Source organism: Malus sylvestris, chromosome 3 (genome assembly GCF_916048215.2).
Source record: "Malus sylvestris chromosome 3, drMalSylv7.2, whole genome shotgun sequence".
Taxonomy (NCBI): Eukaryota; Viridiplantae; Streptophyta; class Magnoliopsida; order Rosales; family Rosaceae; genus Malus; species Malus sylvestris.
The window spans coordinates 24094160-24109365 of NC_062262.1; the positions used below are offsets into that span (position 1 = coordinate 24094160).

At 41.2% G+C, this 15206-nt stretch overlaps 1 protein-coding gene across 1 annotated transcript; it reads right to left on the reverse strand.

Annotated features, from left to right (window-relative positions):
* Positions 1-14276: 14276 nt before the first annotated feature.
* LOC126617086 (vegetative cell wall protein gp1-like) lies at positions 14277-14684 on the reverse strand. The gene has a single exon (XM_050285151.1). It carries the CDS (start codon positions 14682-14684, stop codon positions 14277-14279), a length of 408 nt encoding a protein of 135 aa, XP_050141108.1.
* Positions 14685-15206: the final 522 nt, after the last annotated feature.

Consider the following 15206-nt stretch of genomic DNA (forward strand, 5'->3'; position numbering starts at 1 on the left):
TTCTCATTCTCCCTATCTTGCAGGCAGCAAGAAGGATAAAGAGAAGAAAAATGAGAATAGATGATATGAGATACTTTTGCTTTTGAAGAAGTAATGGATGTGGTATGGCGATGCTTTGCTCTTTGGCGACATTGCTAGCGAAAAGTTGTTGAAGTTTCTTGAGCTATTCAGATAGGGCAGCGATGCCGAGCTTGGATTTGACTTAGGCTCCTCTGTCTGGATTATGTGGTTCTGCAGGGAGGGCGTCGTGCTATAGTGATCTATTTTAGCTCATCGTTGGACCTTCTACTTTAATCTTTTGCATCGCAGAAGTGGTGCGCAACCTTTGCATTTGAATGGTCTTTCAGAGCACTACTTCTCAACGACTCATCCATGCTTGGCAGCTTCAGTGTAAAGAGCCAATATCGTATCAACTGTTCTTAAGTATTTGCCGAAAGGATTCGTGACCTTGACAACATTTGAGGATGAGTACTCGAGAGCAATGCTAGGTGAGCAACCAAACAAAGGTTCCGGGCAATCAGTTCCAGATCGGAAGTTTGATTTTAGGTTCCGATTGATTGCTTTCTTTCTCCTTGTCTTGTAGGTAAGAGCAAAGGCAAAGGAAAAGACATGGAAAAAGCATGATATGGGATACTCTTGCTTTTAACCCTGATGATATGAGATACTCTTGCTTTGGTGTGGCTTATTTGCAGAGGTATTATCGGGGGAAAGGAAGCTGAGTATTTCGAGAGGCTTTGTTGGGAGTGCCCTCTCAGATATGAGGAATGGTTAAGCATTTTTACAGGTTTGCCTGTCCGTGAAGGATGAAGGTAGACATATATAGGAGTTTCCCCAACAACAAGTAGTAATGTTATTCCTTTACCTTTCTTGGTCATAGCAATGTAGTGGGAGCTGCAAGCTTCACGTGTTTTAACTTTGTCAGAGCACTTTGAAAAAGTTGTCTGTGGTGTCTGGAGAGCTGATGTTGCGTGTAAAGATTGTAGACAAGCTTTATCCAAGGAAATCTGGCTCTCGAAGCTCGAAGAGTGGTGCCTCTTTGGTTTTCAAGCAAGAAGATATGTTAAAGATCTGGCTCTCAAAATTCGGAGAGCATTACTTCTTTGATTTTTGAACAAGCAATCCTATTGGGAGGCTGGCTTTCGAGATTCGGAGAGCGATGCCTTTTCAATTTTTGATAAAGCAATCTTGTGGGGAGTCTGGCTCTCGAGATTCGGAGAGCGGTACCTCTTCAATTTTTAAGCAAGTAATCCTGTTGAGGGTCTGGCTCTCGAGATTCGGAAAGTGGTGCCTTTTCGATTTTTGAGCAAGCAATCCTATTGGGAGTGTTTTCTTTGATATGAGTAAAGGTTGGGTATTTTTGCCAATCTGCCTTGCCATGGAGCACGGAGGTTGACACACATAGGGACTTTCCAGTTATCAAGCAGTGGTGTTGTTCCTTTACCCTTGTGGGTAATAGTAGGGTAGCTGGACCTTCAAATTTTATGTGTCTAAACTTTGTCAGAGATCTTTAGCAAAGTTATATGTGGTACCCGATGAGCTGATGTTGCGTGTGGAGATTGTCGACAGATTTTACTTAGGAAAATCCGCTTCTCGAAATCCAGAGAGTGGTGTCTCTTCGATTTTTGAACAAGCGGCCATGTTGCCCTTTCTTTTATAGGGCACTAATTGTGTGCAAGAAGTACGTTCAGAGAGTTATTGCTTGTAGGAATTTTCCCCTTCTTTTTGTACTTTAGAGATTTATTGGACTCATTTTTTCTTCATCATTTCTAAAAATGTCTGGCCTATCCGACCGTCGTTTTGACTTGAACTTTGGTGAAAAGGCAGCCATGTCTCCTCAAAACAACATATGACGCCTATCCTTCATCTCTCCTATTGGTCCTCTTACCATTGGGGACTCTGTGATGAAGAATAATATGATTACTGCGGTGGTGGCCAGGAACATTCTCACTCCCAGAGATAACATACTACTTTCCAAACGGTTTGATGAGTTGGTTGTTAAGGATTCTCTGGCTCTTACTGTTTAGTGTGTAGGTTCTGTGTCTAATATAGTCCAACGCCTATTTGCTTGGACCTGCCAAGTTGAATCATTGGCGGCTGAAGTGATAAGTCTCAAACAGGAGATCAGAGGGCTCAAGCATGAGAATAAACAGTTGCACAGGCTCGCACATGACTATGCTACAAACATGAAGAGGAAGCTTGACCAGCTGTAGGAATCTGATGGTCAGATTTTACTTGATCATTAGAGGTTTGTGGGTTTGTTCCAAAGGCATTTATTGCCTTCGTCTTCTGGGGCTGTATCGCGTAATGAAGCTCCAAATGATCAACCTTTGGTGCCTCATCCTTCTGGGGTTCTGCCCAGTACTGAGGCTTCGAATGATCACCCTCTGGTGCCTCATCTTTCTGGGGCTCTGCTAATTGCTGAGACTTCTCCTGAGCAACCTTTGTGAAGGCTCCCTCTTGTTTGTTTATTTTGATTCATGTATATGTACATATTTATAACTTATCAGAGATATCAATAAATAAGTTTTGCTTCATTTCAACGTATTGTGTTAAATACACCAAGGCCTCATTCACTAAGTTCTTTGAATTTTTTCTTTTGTTGAAGCTTGTATGTTGAAGCTTTGTGAGTGAAGCATGTAGGTTGAGGTAATGCTCCCTTAATTTCCCGAGTGAGGAAAACTTCTCGGTTGGAGACTTGAAAGATCTAAGTCATTGAGTAGTCGTGAAACTTCCAAGTACCGAGGTATAGTAGCATATGGTAGGAGTCCCCTAAGTTTTCGGTCGAGGGAGTTGACGAATGAGGTGTCTTGCTAGTAGCCAAGTTTCCAAAGTAACAAAACTTCACCATTTTCCTTTCTAAGTGGTAGCTCAAAACTCTTCTTTCATGTACATTTGTTATGAAAGTTGTTAGGCCCAAAGAAGAAGAGGCCTAGGCTTTCCTTTTTTTTTTTTTTTTTGAATTTTCGAATTTTCGAATTTTTGATTTTTTTCTTTCGAATTTTCGATTTTTTTCTTTCGAATTTTCAAATATATATATTTGAAGCTTTGTAGGTGAAGCTTTGGAGTTGAAACTTTGCAGGTGAAGCTTTTGTGTTGAAACTTTGTAGGTGAAGCTTTGGAGTTGAAGCTTTGTGTTGAAACTTTGTAGGTGAAGCTTTGGAGTTGAAGCTTTGTAGGTGAAGCTTTGATGTTGAAGCTTTGTAGGTGAAGCTTTGAAGTTGAAGCTTTTGTGTTGAAGATTTGTAGGTGAAGCTTTAGAGTTGAAGCTTTTGTAGGTGAAGCTTTGGAGTTGAAGCTTTTGTAGGTGAAGCTTTGGAGTTGAAGTTTTTGTAGGTGAAGTGTCACATCCCAACCTGGGGCGGACCACTTCCCGGGCCCGCTCCACCACCGTAGCATGATATTGTCCACTTTGGGCTTACCATTCCCTCACGGTTTTGTTTTTTGGAACTCACAAGCAACTTCCCAGTGGGTCACCCATCCTGGGAGTGCTCTAACCTCATTCTCGCTTAATTTCGGAGTTCCTACGGAACCCGAAGCCAGTGAGCTCCCAAAAGGCCTCGTGCTAGGTAAGGATGGGAATATACATATAAGGATCATTCCCTTGGGCGATGTGGGATGTCATAATCCACCTCCCTTAGGGGCCCGACGTCCTCGTCGGCACACTTTTGGCCAAAGATGGGCTCTAATACCATTTGTCACATTTTGGCCTGGGGTGGACCACTTCCTAGGCCCGTTCCACCACCATAGCACGATATTGTCCGCTTTGGGCTTACCATTCCCTCACGGTTTTATTTTGATGTTGAAGCTTTGATGTTGAAGCTTTGTAGGTGAAGCTTTGAAGTTGAAGCTTTTGTGTTGAAGATTTGTAGGTGAAGCTTTAGAGTTGAAGCTTTTGTAGGTGAAGCTTTGGAGTTGAAGCTTTTGTAGGTGAAGCTTTGGAGTTGAAGTTTTTGTAGGTGAAGTGTCACATCCCAACCTGGGGCGGACCACTTCCCGGGCCCGCTCCACCACCGTAGCATGATATTGTCCACTTTGGGCTTACCATTCCCTCACGGTTTTGTTTTTTGGAACTCACAAGCAACTTCCCAGTGGGTCACCCATCCTGGGAGTGCTCTAACCTCATTCTCGCTTAATTTCGGAGTTCCTACGGAACCCGAAGCCAGTGAGCTCCCAAAAGGCCTCGTGCTAGGTAAGGATGGGAATATACATATAAGGATCATTCCCTTGGGCGATGTGGGATGTCATAATCCACCTCCTTTAGGGGCCCGACGTCCTCGTCGGCACACTTTTGGCCAGAGATGGGCTCTAATACCATTTGTCACATTTTGGCCTGGGGTGGACCACTTCCTAGGCCCGTTCCACCACCATAGCACGATATTGTCCGCTTTGGGCTTACCATTCCCTCACGGTTTTATTTTTGGGAACTCATGAGCAATTTCCCAGTGGGTCACCCATCCTGGGACTGCTCTGGCCTCCTTCTCGCTTAACTTCGGAGTTCTTATGGAACCCGAAGCCAGTGAGCTCTCAAAAGGCCTCGTACTAGGTAGGGATGAGAATATACATATAAGGATCACTCTCCTGGACGATGTGGGATGTCACATGAAGCTTTGGAGTTGAAGCTTTGTAGGTGAAGCTTTAATGTTGAAGCTTTGTAGGTGAAGCTTTGGAGATAAAGCTCGTACTAGGTAGGGATGAGAATTTACATATAAGGATCACTCCCCTGGACGATGTGGGATGTCACATGAAGCTTTGGAGTTGAAGCTTTGTAGGTGAAGCTTTAATGTTGAAGCTTTGTAGGTGAAGCTTTGGAGATGAAGCTTTTGTGTTGAAACTTTTATGTTAAAGCATTGTAGGTGAAGCTTTGGAGTTGAAGCTTTTGTAGGTGAAACTTTGGAGTTGAAGCTTTGTAGGTGAAACTTTGATGTTGAAGTTTTGTAGGTAAAGCTTTGAAGTTGAAGCTTTTGTGTTGAAGCTTTGTAGGTGAAGCTTTGGAGTTGAAGCTTTTGTAGGTGAAGCTTTGGAGTTGAAGCTTTGTAGGTGAAGCTTTGATGTTGAAGCTTTGTAGGTGAAGCTTTGTTGACACCATAAATTGATTTTGCTTCACATTATCTTGATCAAGAGTGTGTGAAGCTTTTGGCATTTGTAGTTGCCTTCCATTTGTTGAAGCTTTTGTTGGTGAAGCTTTTGTGTTGAAGCTTTGTAGGTGAAGCTTTGAGGTTGAAGCTTTGTTAGATACCATGAATTGATTTTGCTTCACACGATCTTGATAAAGAGTGTATGAAGCTTTTTCCATTTGTAGTTGCCCTCCATTTGTTGAAGCTTTTGTTGGTGAAGTTTTTGTGATGAAGCTTTGTAGGTGAAGCTTTGTAATGAAGCTTTGTTGGGTACCATGAATTGATTTTGCTTCACACTATCTTGATCAAGAGTGTGTGAAGCTTTTGGCATTTGTAGTTGCCTTCCATTTTGAATTTCCCAATTCCTTTTTTTTTTTTTTAAATTTTTTTTTTAGGGAAAACTAGAAATTTGTTGAATTTCCCAATTTCCCTCCTTTTTTTTTTTGGAAAAACTAGAAATTTGAAAATGTGGGAGAGACAACATATACAAATTTTGCTTCCACACCGTTGAGCAAGAGATTGTGATGCAAGTCACACCTTGTAGTAGTCGAAGGATTGGATGAACCATATAAATTGAATTTGCTTTGAACAGTCTTGATCAAGAGTGTGTGAAGCTTTCTACGAGTTGTAGTGTTTGCATTGTTACAAAGATAAATGTCTAAATGATATGCAAGAGGGTTGAAGAGCTTGATCTTCGTATACCATACACTGAAGCCGTTGTTGGCTTGCAATAAGACTTTGTTGGTGACTATAACTCTTGTTAGGTATAAGTGCTCCCTTAGTTGAGTTGTAAAGCTTGAGGGTTTTTGATTATTTGTGAATGCTAGGAGTTCACATGTACAAGTTGTACCACTCGTCTTCTAATTGGTGGAATGAATGGTGAGTTACTTTCATCACTTGGTTGATGGTACGAAGGTGAGTTCCTTTATCACCTTTCATCACATTTCATCACCTGGTTGGTGGCACGAAGATGAGTTCCTTCTTCACATAGTTGGTGATTAAAGTGGTAAGTTGCCAAATAATATTAGAGTACAGATTGTACATTTCATCACCTGGTTAGTGGCATGAAGGTGAGTTCTTTCTTCACCTAGTTGGTGATAAGAGTGGCAAGTTGCCAATAATATTAGAGTACGGGTTATACATTTCACCACCTGGTTGGTGGCATAAAGGTGAGTTCCTTCATCACCTAGTTGGTGAGAATAAGGGCAAGGTGTCGAGGCACATTGTAGCAAGTGTCGAATGACGCAAAATATGTTAAACCCTTTTGAAGTACAGTTGGCTTATGTATGGATGTGTTGGAATGTACGATGTTTATGTATGAATGTGTTAGAATGTATGATGTTAATGTTGATTAACATGAGTGATGCTTATGAATATTTTGCTATGCATGAAGGGATACATGCTTTCGATATGTGAACCATGTTGGTTGTAACACTTAGTATCACATACTTTGTGTCAAAGTATGCATGTTGACGCTCTGAGTTGGAGTATAGAGGTAGGTTAGCATAAACCAAGTGTTCCAGTGCTAGGAATGCAAAAGACTTAGAAGAAGTTGTTTGAATTCCCTCTTCTGTAAATATTTGTCGAATGGCTTGTGTGACAAAAGATCTCAAGCGGTTGAGGGTCAAAACATTTGTAATGTGTATGCCTTCTTATAATAGCATTTCCTTCAGTACCTAGTCCTCCACTTTGAAAAAGTGAGGCTTGGCACATAGTTATAATAGTTGACGGTATGTTCACCCCTGGTTGTCTTTATACGAGCTTTTATCCCTCTTGTTGTAATGAGCTTGCTAAGAGTAAAAATTCTTCATCTTACCAAGTGAAAAATACATTTGGTGACTTAGCGAGTAGCTAAATGAGGCAGGAGATGATGCAATGGGTGTCTGAATGGCCAAGATTTCCTAACTTGGTAGAACTTGACTTCCACTTCCCACTTGTTGATAAAGGTTAACCATATGAGGGTTCTCTTGGTATGTCCTTACTTCGGCAGAGGCGTGGTTGTAAGCCTGTGCCATCACCTCAGAGTAAGTCCTCTAAGTGTTGGCATTGATCATGTACTTGAAGAAACAATCACGTAGGCCTGCCGTGAAGGCCTTGAAGGCGGTCTTGTCATCTGCTTCAACGCAGCGAGAATACTCATGGCTGAAGCGACCGGCATACTCTCGTTGTGACTCGTCCGGTTTTTGGCGAATAGTGTACAAGTTATCTGCAGAATGCAAACGATGGTCTAGAATATGTGTTGAAAGACAAACAGTTTCCTTAGTTCCTCAAATGAGTCTACTGTCTCAGGTGGAAGACGACAATACCAGTTTAGAGCTCCGCCAGAGAGGGTGGAAGGGAAGAGAAGACATTTCTCTTTGTCAGTGTGCATCTGATATGCCATGGTGGACTCAAAGAGGTTAAGGTGTTCAATCGGGTCCTCCCTTCCAGTATAGAGTTATAAACCAAGCTTTTGTTTTGTCTTATCTTAAAAGGGGGTGTCGATGATCCTCCTTGTGAGATGGCCGGGCCTTGGTTGATCCCAACCAGGGATTTAGACATGACGCTCGGCCTTTAGCCTGTTCACCTTTTCAAGTATATGCAGGATAAGAGGGTCCTGAGTGGAGTTAGGCATATTAGAACTCTTATTCGTAAGTTTTCCTCATCCCTTGGAAGTATGAGAGTTTGGTTAAAGGCATGTGGCTTGTTCTTAGATTCACCGTATTGGCTTTCTAGATGTGCCGTTTGGAAGTCCCCCGAGTTTCCTTCACCTTCTTGTCCCTCCAAGGCATGTGGTTCCTTTCTTGGATTAGACGTTCGCCTACGTTGTGGTAGAGGACCGAGCCCTTCGATGACTCTTGGGTCTTCAATCCTTGAGCCTATGTGGATAGAATTTTTTTTATCGCTATCTTAGGAAGTCTTGACAGTCATGGTAACCAGCTCTTGAACCTTCCATTCCTTCTGCAAGAATATGTCTTTCTCCACTTTTCATACTTCGAGTCGAAACAGCTGGGTTGAGAGAAGTCTCATGTTGATCGACATTTCGATGAGTAGCTCGCTCCTCGTCAGGAATATCCATGTCGAAGGCAAGTGACCCTCCGTGTTAGGGGGCACCCAGTTGATGGTTGACTTCCACGGAGGTGATGAGCTCGTGTTTTTTAGTATGCCTAGCCTAATAGAGCGTCTCGAAGAGCTTCTCATAATGCTCCTGAAGGAACTCATTCTTCATTGCTATCTTGTTGTTCTGAGCCTCCAGCTCTTCAACTTTAGCTTGAAGAGCGAACTTCTTTCGTTCCTTCTTTTGCTGCCTTACACTAGGCGCGATGGGGTGTCATTCTGTGTGCTATGGCTTCCTTCGCTCCCCATGTTGGAGAGGGATGCCTGGTCAAAAGAAAGTGTATCAATGGTGGAAACCAGCTTGACAAAGTTGAAGAAAGTAGGAATAAGTGTGTTTCCCACAGACGGCACCAAATGTTGATGCACAAAATCGATGAGGACTTTGGTACAACAGAAAGTGTCAAGTTTGTGACCTTCGCTAGATTGTTCCGGTCACTAGTGTGGATAAGTATGTAAATGGATAGAGACAGATAAGCAAACACAAGATGTACGTGGTTCACCCAGATTGGCTACGTCCACGGAGTAGATGAGTTCTCATTAATTGTGAAGGGTTTACACAAGTACATAGGTTTAAGCTATCCTTTAGTGAGTACTAGTGAATGATTTAGTACAAATGACATTAGGGATTATTGTGGGAGAATGATCTCCTTTTATAGAAGAGAGTTTCTAGCTTTGTTCTGGCCTTGACACGTGTCATGTTGTGATTGGCCTTTGATGTTGACACGTGTCGCCTTGTGATTAGCCTCTTGGTGTTGACACGTGTCGCGCTGTGATTGGCCTCTTGGTTGGAGGGAAACTCTTGTGGATCCTTGACGGTATAACGTTGACCGATCTTGGCAAAGCTTGATTTTGCTGCCCTGGACATTACTGGGAAGAATTACCTTACCTAGGTACTAGATACCAAGATTCATCTGGAAGCAGGGAATTTTGGAGATACCATTAGGGAAGAGAACAGCTCATCCTCTCAAGATCGGGCGAAGACCATGATCTTTATTCGTCGCCATCTTGATTAAGGACTAAAGAGCGAATACTTAACGGTTGAAGATCTGTTAGCTATCTGGAAGGCCTTGAGAAACAGATACAATCACAAGACAACGGTGATTCTTCCAAGAGCTTGCTATGAATGGACTCACCTAAGGATCCAAGATTTCAAGTCAGTGGCTAAGTACAATTCTGCGTTGTTTAGAATTACCTTTCAGATGAAGCTTTGTGGGGATACCATTACTGAGGAAGATATGTTGGAAAAGGCTTTTAGCACATTTTATGCCTCTAATGTGCTCTCGCAGCAGCAGTATAGAGCGCGAGGCTTCACTGAATACAACCAGTTGATATCTGTGCTTTTGGTAGCTGAACAAAACAATGAGCTCCTGATGAAAAATCATCAGTCCCGACCTACTAGATCTGCACCATTCCTAGAAATGAATGTTGTTTCCCTCGAAGTGAATGCCATATCATCTGGTGGCGATAATCATAAATGAGGACATAGCCACAAACGAGGTTGGTGGAACAGGAAAGGCAAGAATCATGGTGGTCAGTCTCACAACTAGATTCCAAGGCAAAATTCAGGCCTGAGCTTTAAAGATGGAAATCACCACAAAGGTAAAGCTCGTATGAACAATGCTCCTAGAAACTCTGATGGAACCTGCCATAGGTGTAGTGGCGATACGCATTGGGCGCGTACCTGTCGTACCCCAAAACATCTGGTGGATCTATATCAAGCCTCCCTTAAAGAAAAGGGTGTCGAAACTAATTTCCTCGACTAGGCTAAACCAATGGATATACCTGATGCAGTGTGTAACTTATCAAGACAGTTGAACACAACCCACCTAGATGTCTCGAACTTCATTGTGGAAAGGGGGAATGAAGTGTATCCGTCCGAATGAATCATTATGTTTGATGTACTTTTATTTTTATGAACTTGTAGTTTAAAACCAACATTTCAATTAAATAAAAGTGGCATTTAAATTTTTTGTTATAAATTGTTTGTTAACTGTAATTCTATTTACTCAGAAAGCATGGATAAAAACGGTGGTTATTCTCAAAACTTGAGAAATGGTGGAGATATTTGTCTTGCAGACAGCGCAACTACACATACAATACTTTGTGATTGAAAGTATTTCTCAAGCTTGATGCTTACAAGAGTAAGGGAAACAACAATATCAGGCCAATCAGATGTAATTGAAGGCTCGGGGAAAGCCCAGATTATGTTACCAAATGGAATAATATTGTCCATATAGAATGCATTGTATGTTACTCAATCTACTCGAAATTTGTTAAGTTTCAAAGACATACGTTTAAATGGATACCACATTGAAACAAAAAGTGCAGAAAATGTGGAGAATCTATGCATTACCTCCAATGATACCCAGAAGCGTATATTAGAGGTTGCCTGGTTTGTCGAGTGGATTGTATTATACATACATAAGGACAATTGAATCGCATACTGTCATGAACTAGAAGTTCATTGATTCAAAAGTTTACATGTTTTGGCATGACCGTCTGGGTCATCCAGGATCCACCATGATGCGTAGGATCATTACCAACTTTAATGAACATCCATTATTGAGCAGAGACATTGCTATCTCAAATGATAACCCTTGCAAGGCTTGTTCGCAAGGGAAGTTGATAATTAGACTATCACAACTAAAGGTTGATGTTGATTCCCCATCATTTTTGCAAAGAATTCAAGGGGATATTTGTGGACCTATTCAACCATCTTGTGGATCATTTCGATATTTTATGGTTTTGGTTAATGCATCTACTAGATGGTCACATGTTTGTCTTGTCTACTCAAAATGTAACTTTTGCGAGACTTCTTGCTCATATAATTAAGTTACGAGCACAGTTCCCAGATTACCTCATTAAATCAATCTGACTGGATAACGCTAGTGAATTTACATCTCAAACCTTTGATGATTACTGCATGACATTGGGCATTGATGTTGAACACCTTGTTCCTCATGTCCATACTCAAAATGGTTTAGCAGAAGCATTGATCAAGCGGCTTCAGTTAATAGCTCGCACTCTGCTTATGAAAACAAAATTGCCAGTTTCTGCATGGGGACATGCCATCTTACATGTTGCATCATTTGTTCGATTGAGACCAATAGTGAACCACTAATACTCTTCAGTATAACTCGTGTTTGGGCATCAGCCAAACATTTCACATTTACGAGTTTTTGGTTGTGCTGTTTATGTGCCTATTGCACCGCTGCAACACACTAAAATGAGACCTTAGCGTAGACTGGGAATTTATGTGGGTTTTGATTCACCATCTATCATTAGATATTTGGAACCCCTGACAGGTGATATGTTTGCAGCTCATTTTGTTGATTGTCACTTTGATGAGACAATTTTCCCGTCATTAGGGGGAGAAAAGATCGTTCCAGAAGAACGGTAAAAGTTGACATGGGTTGTACCCACCTTATCTCATTTTGATCCACGTAGCACTCAATGAGAAAATGAAGTGAAAATGATTGTTCATCTTCAAAGTATTGCCAATCAAATGTCAGATGCATTTAATGATGCTATGAAAGTGACAAAATCACATATACCAGCTATAAATGCACCTGTAAGAATTGATGTCCTTGTTGGACAAAATATAGTGGCAGCGAATGATTCATCTGGTGCACTCCTGAAGCGTGGTAGACCCCCAGGTTCAAAAGATTCAGCCCCTCAAAAGAGAAAGACAAGGGCACAACTGAATCCAAATGAAATCATTCAAGAAGAGAGAATGAATGATAAATCCACAATTCATGATTCTGGACTTCCAAAAAAAGAAAATGTCCTTGATGAGACACATGTCCCTGAAGAGACAGCAGTACATGAAAGTAAAGAAATCTCCATAAATTATGCATGTACAAATGAATTGTGGGATCAAAGTAAAATAATCATCGATGATATGTTCGCATTCGCAATAGCCACTGAAATCATATTAAGTGATGATATTGAGCCCCGCTCTGTTGATGAATGTAAACAGAGACAAGATTGGCCTAAGTGGAAAAATGCAATCCAGGCATAATTAAATTCCTTGGAAAGGCGAAATGTTTTTGGACCGGTAGTCCAATCTCCGCCTGATGTAAATCATGTGGGTTACAAATGGGTATTCACAAGAAAACGCAATGAGAAAAACGAGATTGCAAGATACAAAGCACGACTTGTTGCACAAGGCTTTTCACAAAGACCTGGAATTGATTATGAGGAGACATATTCTTCTGTAATGGACGCAATTACGTTCCGTTACTTAATAAGTTTAGTGGTTTTAGAAAAGCTTGACATGCGACTTATTGATGTCATCACTGCGTATCTATATGGAGAATTAGATACTGACATATACATGAAGGTCCCAAAAGGACTTAAGTTGCCTGAAACAACTAACAAACCACGAGGTATGCTCTCGATCAAATTAAGGCGATCATTGTATGGGCTGAAACAATCTGGACGAATGTGATATAATCGTCTCAGTGAATATTTGATCAAAGAAGGATATATCAACAATGTCATTTGCCCTTGTGTGTTCATTAAGAAATCTAATTCTAGATTTGGTATAATGGTAGTATATGTTGATGATATGAACCTAGTTGGAACTCCTGAAGAGCTCAATAAAACTGCTGAATATCTGAAAAGCGAATTTGAAATGAAAGACTTTGGGAAAACAAAATATTGTCTCGGCCTGCAGATCGAGCATTGTGCTAATGGAATTTTGGTCCACCAATTAGCTTACATTGAAAAAATCTTGAAGCGATTTGGCATGGACAAGGCTTATCCACCCAGCACGCCAATGGTCGTTCGTTGTTTGGACATTAAGAAAGATCCATTCCGTCCAAAAGAAGATGATGAAATGGTCATTGGTCCAGAAGTACCATATCTGAGTGCAATAGGTGCTTTATTGAATTTAGCACAATGTACTAGACCAGATATAGCTTTTTCAATTAACTTGTTAGCAAGATATAGCTCTGCTCCAACAATTCGTCATTGAAAATGAGTCAAAGATGTTTTGTGATACCTTCATGGGACAACAGACATGTGTCTCTTCTACTCAGAGAAATCCACAAATGACTAGATCTTTGCTGGTTATGCAAATGCTGGTTTCCTCTCTGATCCGCATAAAACCCGCTCACAAATTGGATATGTGTTCAAGAATTGAGATACAACAATCTCATGGCGCTCAACAAAGTAAACATTAGTTGCTACATCTTCAAATCACTCAGAAATACTTGCTTTACATGAAGCAAGTAGTGAATGTTCTTGGTTAAGATCAATGATCCATTATATCCGGAATTCATGTGGTTTACCTTCGAAGACAGACAATCCAACTATCATCCATAAAGATAATGCAGCCTGTTTTGCCCAAATGAAGGAAGGATTCATTAAGGGCGATAAAACTAAACACATATCTCCAAAGTTTTTCAGTGCACATAAGCTTTAAAAGGCTAAAGTTATTAAAGTCAGACAAATACATTTCAATTAAAATTTGGCAGACCTGTTTACCAAGTCTCTACCAAAGTGCACGTTTCAGAAGTTAGTGCAGAGTATTGGATTACGTCGAATTTTATCCTATTGGGTTTTTTCGAGCAATGTTTTAATGAGGCAACTGATGTTGATATGTGGGCATCCAATGGGGAGTGCTATAGAATTAGCGGATGAATAATGAATGTCCACTCAAAGTTGTAAAGACTTAGTAATAGTGAGTAATAGTTTTTTATACTTTCAAAAGTATCATCATTATATTTTGATGGTTGTAGTTACGGGAGTCACTCTATAAATAGAACACTTTGTCTATTATCAAACACACTGTGAAAGAAAACAAGAGAAATAATATCAGTATCCCTCCCTCTCTTTATCTGTCATCCTTTTTGTGTTATAGCTACTAAAGTTATAGTGTGATATTTTGCACTTGCTTCACTCATGTCCTTAGAAAGGTTATTTCTCTAACTTTTGCCTATTTATAACAATAGAAAGTACACCAATGAGTTATCAGTACAGGGCAAAAAAAAAAAAAATTAAGTCCTAGTTAATAAAATTATATATATATTTTCTTGAGAACACAAAATGAAGTGTACTGATCTAGAGAGCCAAAGCAAACCAGATAGACAGCCCGCTCAAAACTACCCGAACCGCATTCAAACCCAAAGCAGACGATTCATCGCTTGATGGACCCTGGGCAACATTATCCGGGGATCCTGCCGGTGTTGTAGAACTCAAAGGAATGCCCACTGGTAACGATGGGGTCGCTGCAATCTCAGGACCCTCTGCAACTGGTGAAGCATCGACTAGACTTTTCTTAGGAGCGCTCACCGGTGGAGACACACTTTTGGACTGGCTCTTCGCTGGAGAAACCGATGTCGGAGGGGACGTTGGAGAGACGGTGGGTGGGGTTGCCGCCAAAGGAGTTGGGGTCGGCGAGGAAGTTGGCGGAGAGGTCTTGGGAGAAGGAGAAGGCGAAGGCGGCGACTGAGTCGGAGGGGATGCCATAGGAGTTGCAAGAGAAGTCGTTGGAGAAGAAGCAGGAGAGGGTTGCGGAGACAGTGGCTTTGTTGGGGTGTTGGTGGGTTTTGGGGAAGGAGCAGGCGCATTGCCTGCTTATACCACATTGAAGTGTGGGACGACGCAAAAGAGAAGAACAGAGAGTACAACAAGTTTATGCATATTTGGAATCTCCAAATGATACTTCAGATTAATGTTGTTGTTGTGAATGATTGTTCAGTTCTGAGAGATTGAGGAAGGAGATGAATTTAAAGGGAAAAAGTTCTGTTCTTTTTTTTTTCCCGAAAAATAATTGGGATTTAAAAACGTTGTGAGAAGAAGTGTCGGAAGTTTGTTCGGAGGACAAATCAGAAAATGTGACCGTTGGGGAAAGGTGGGATGGGGTGCCACTGGCTATAATCGGTAAAGTAGCCGTTACTAGGCACTACATGACAGGCTTGTCCGGTTGATTTGTCGTGGAATAACTGTAAGATTCGTTGTCGTCCACTGGGATGTAATTTTGTTGACTAA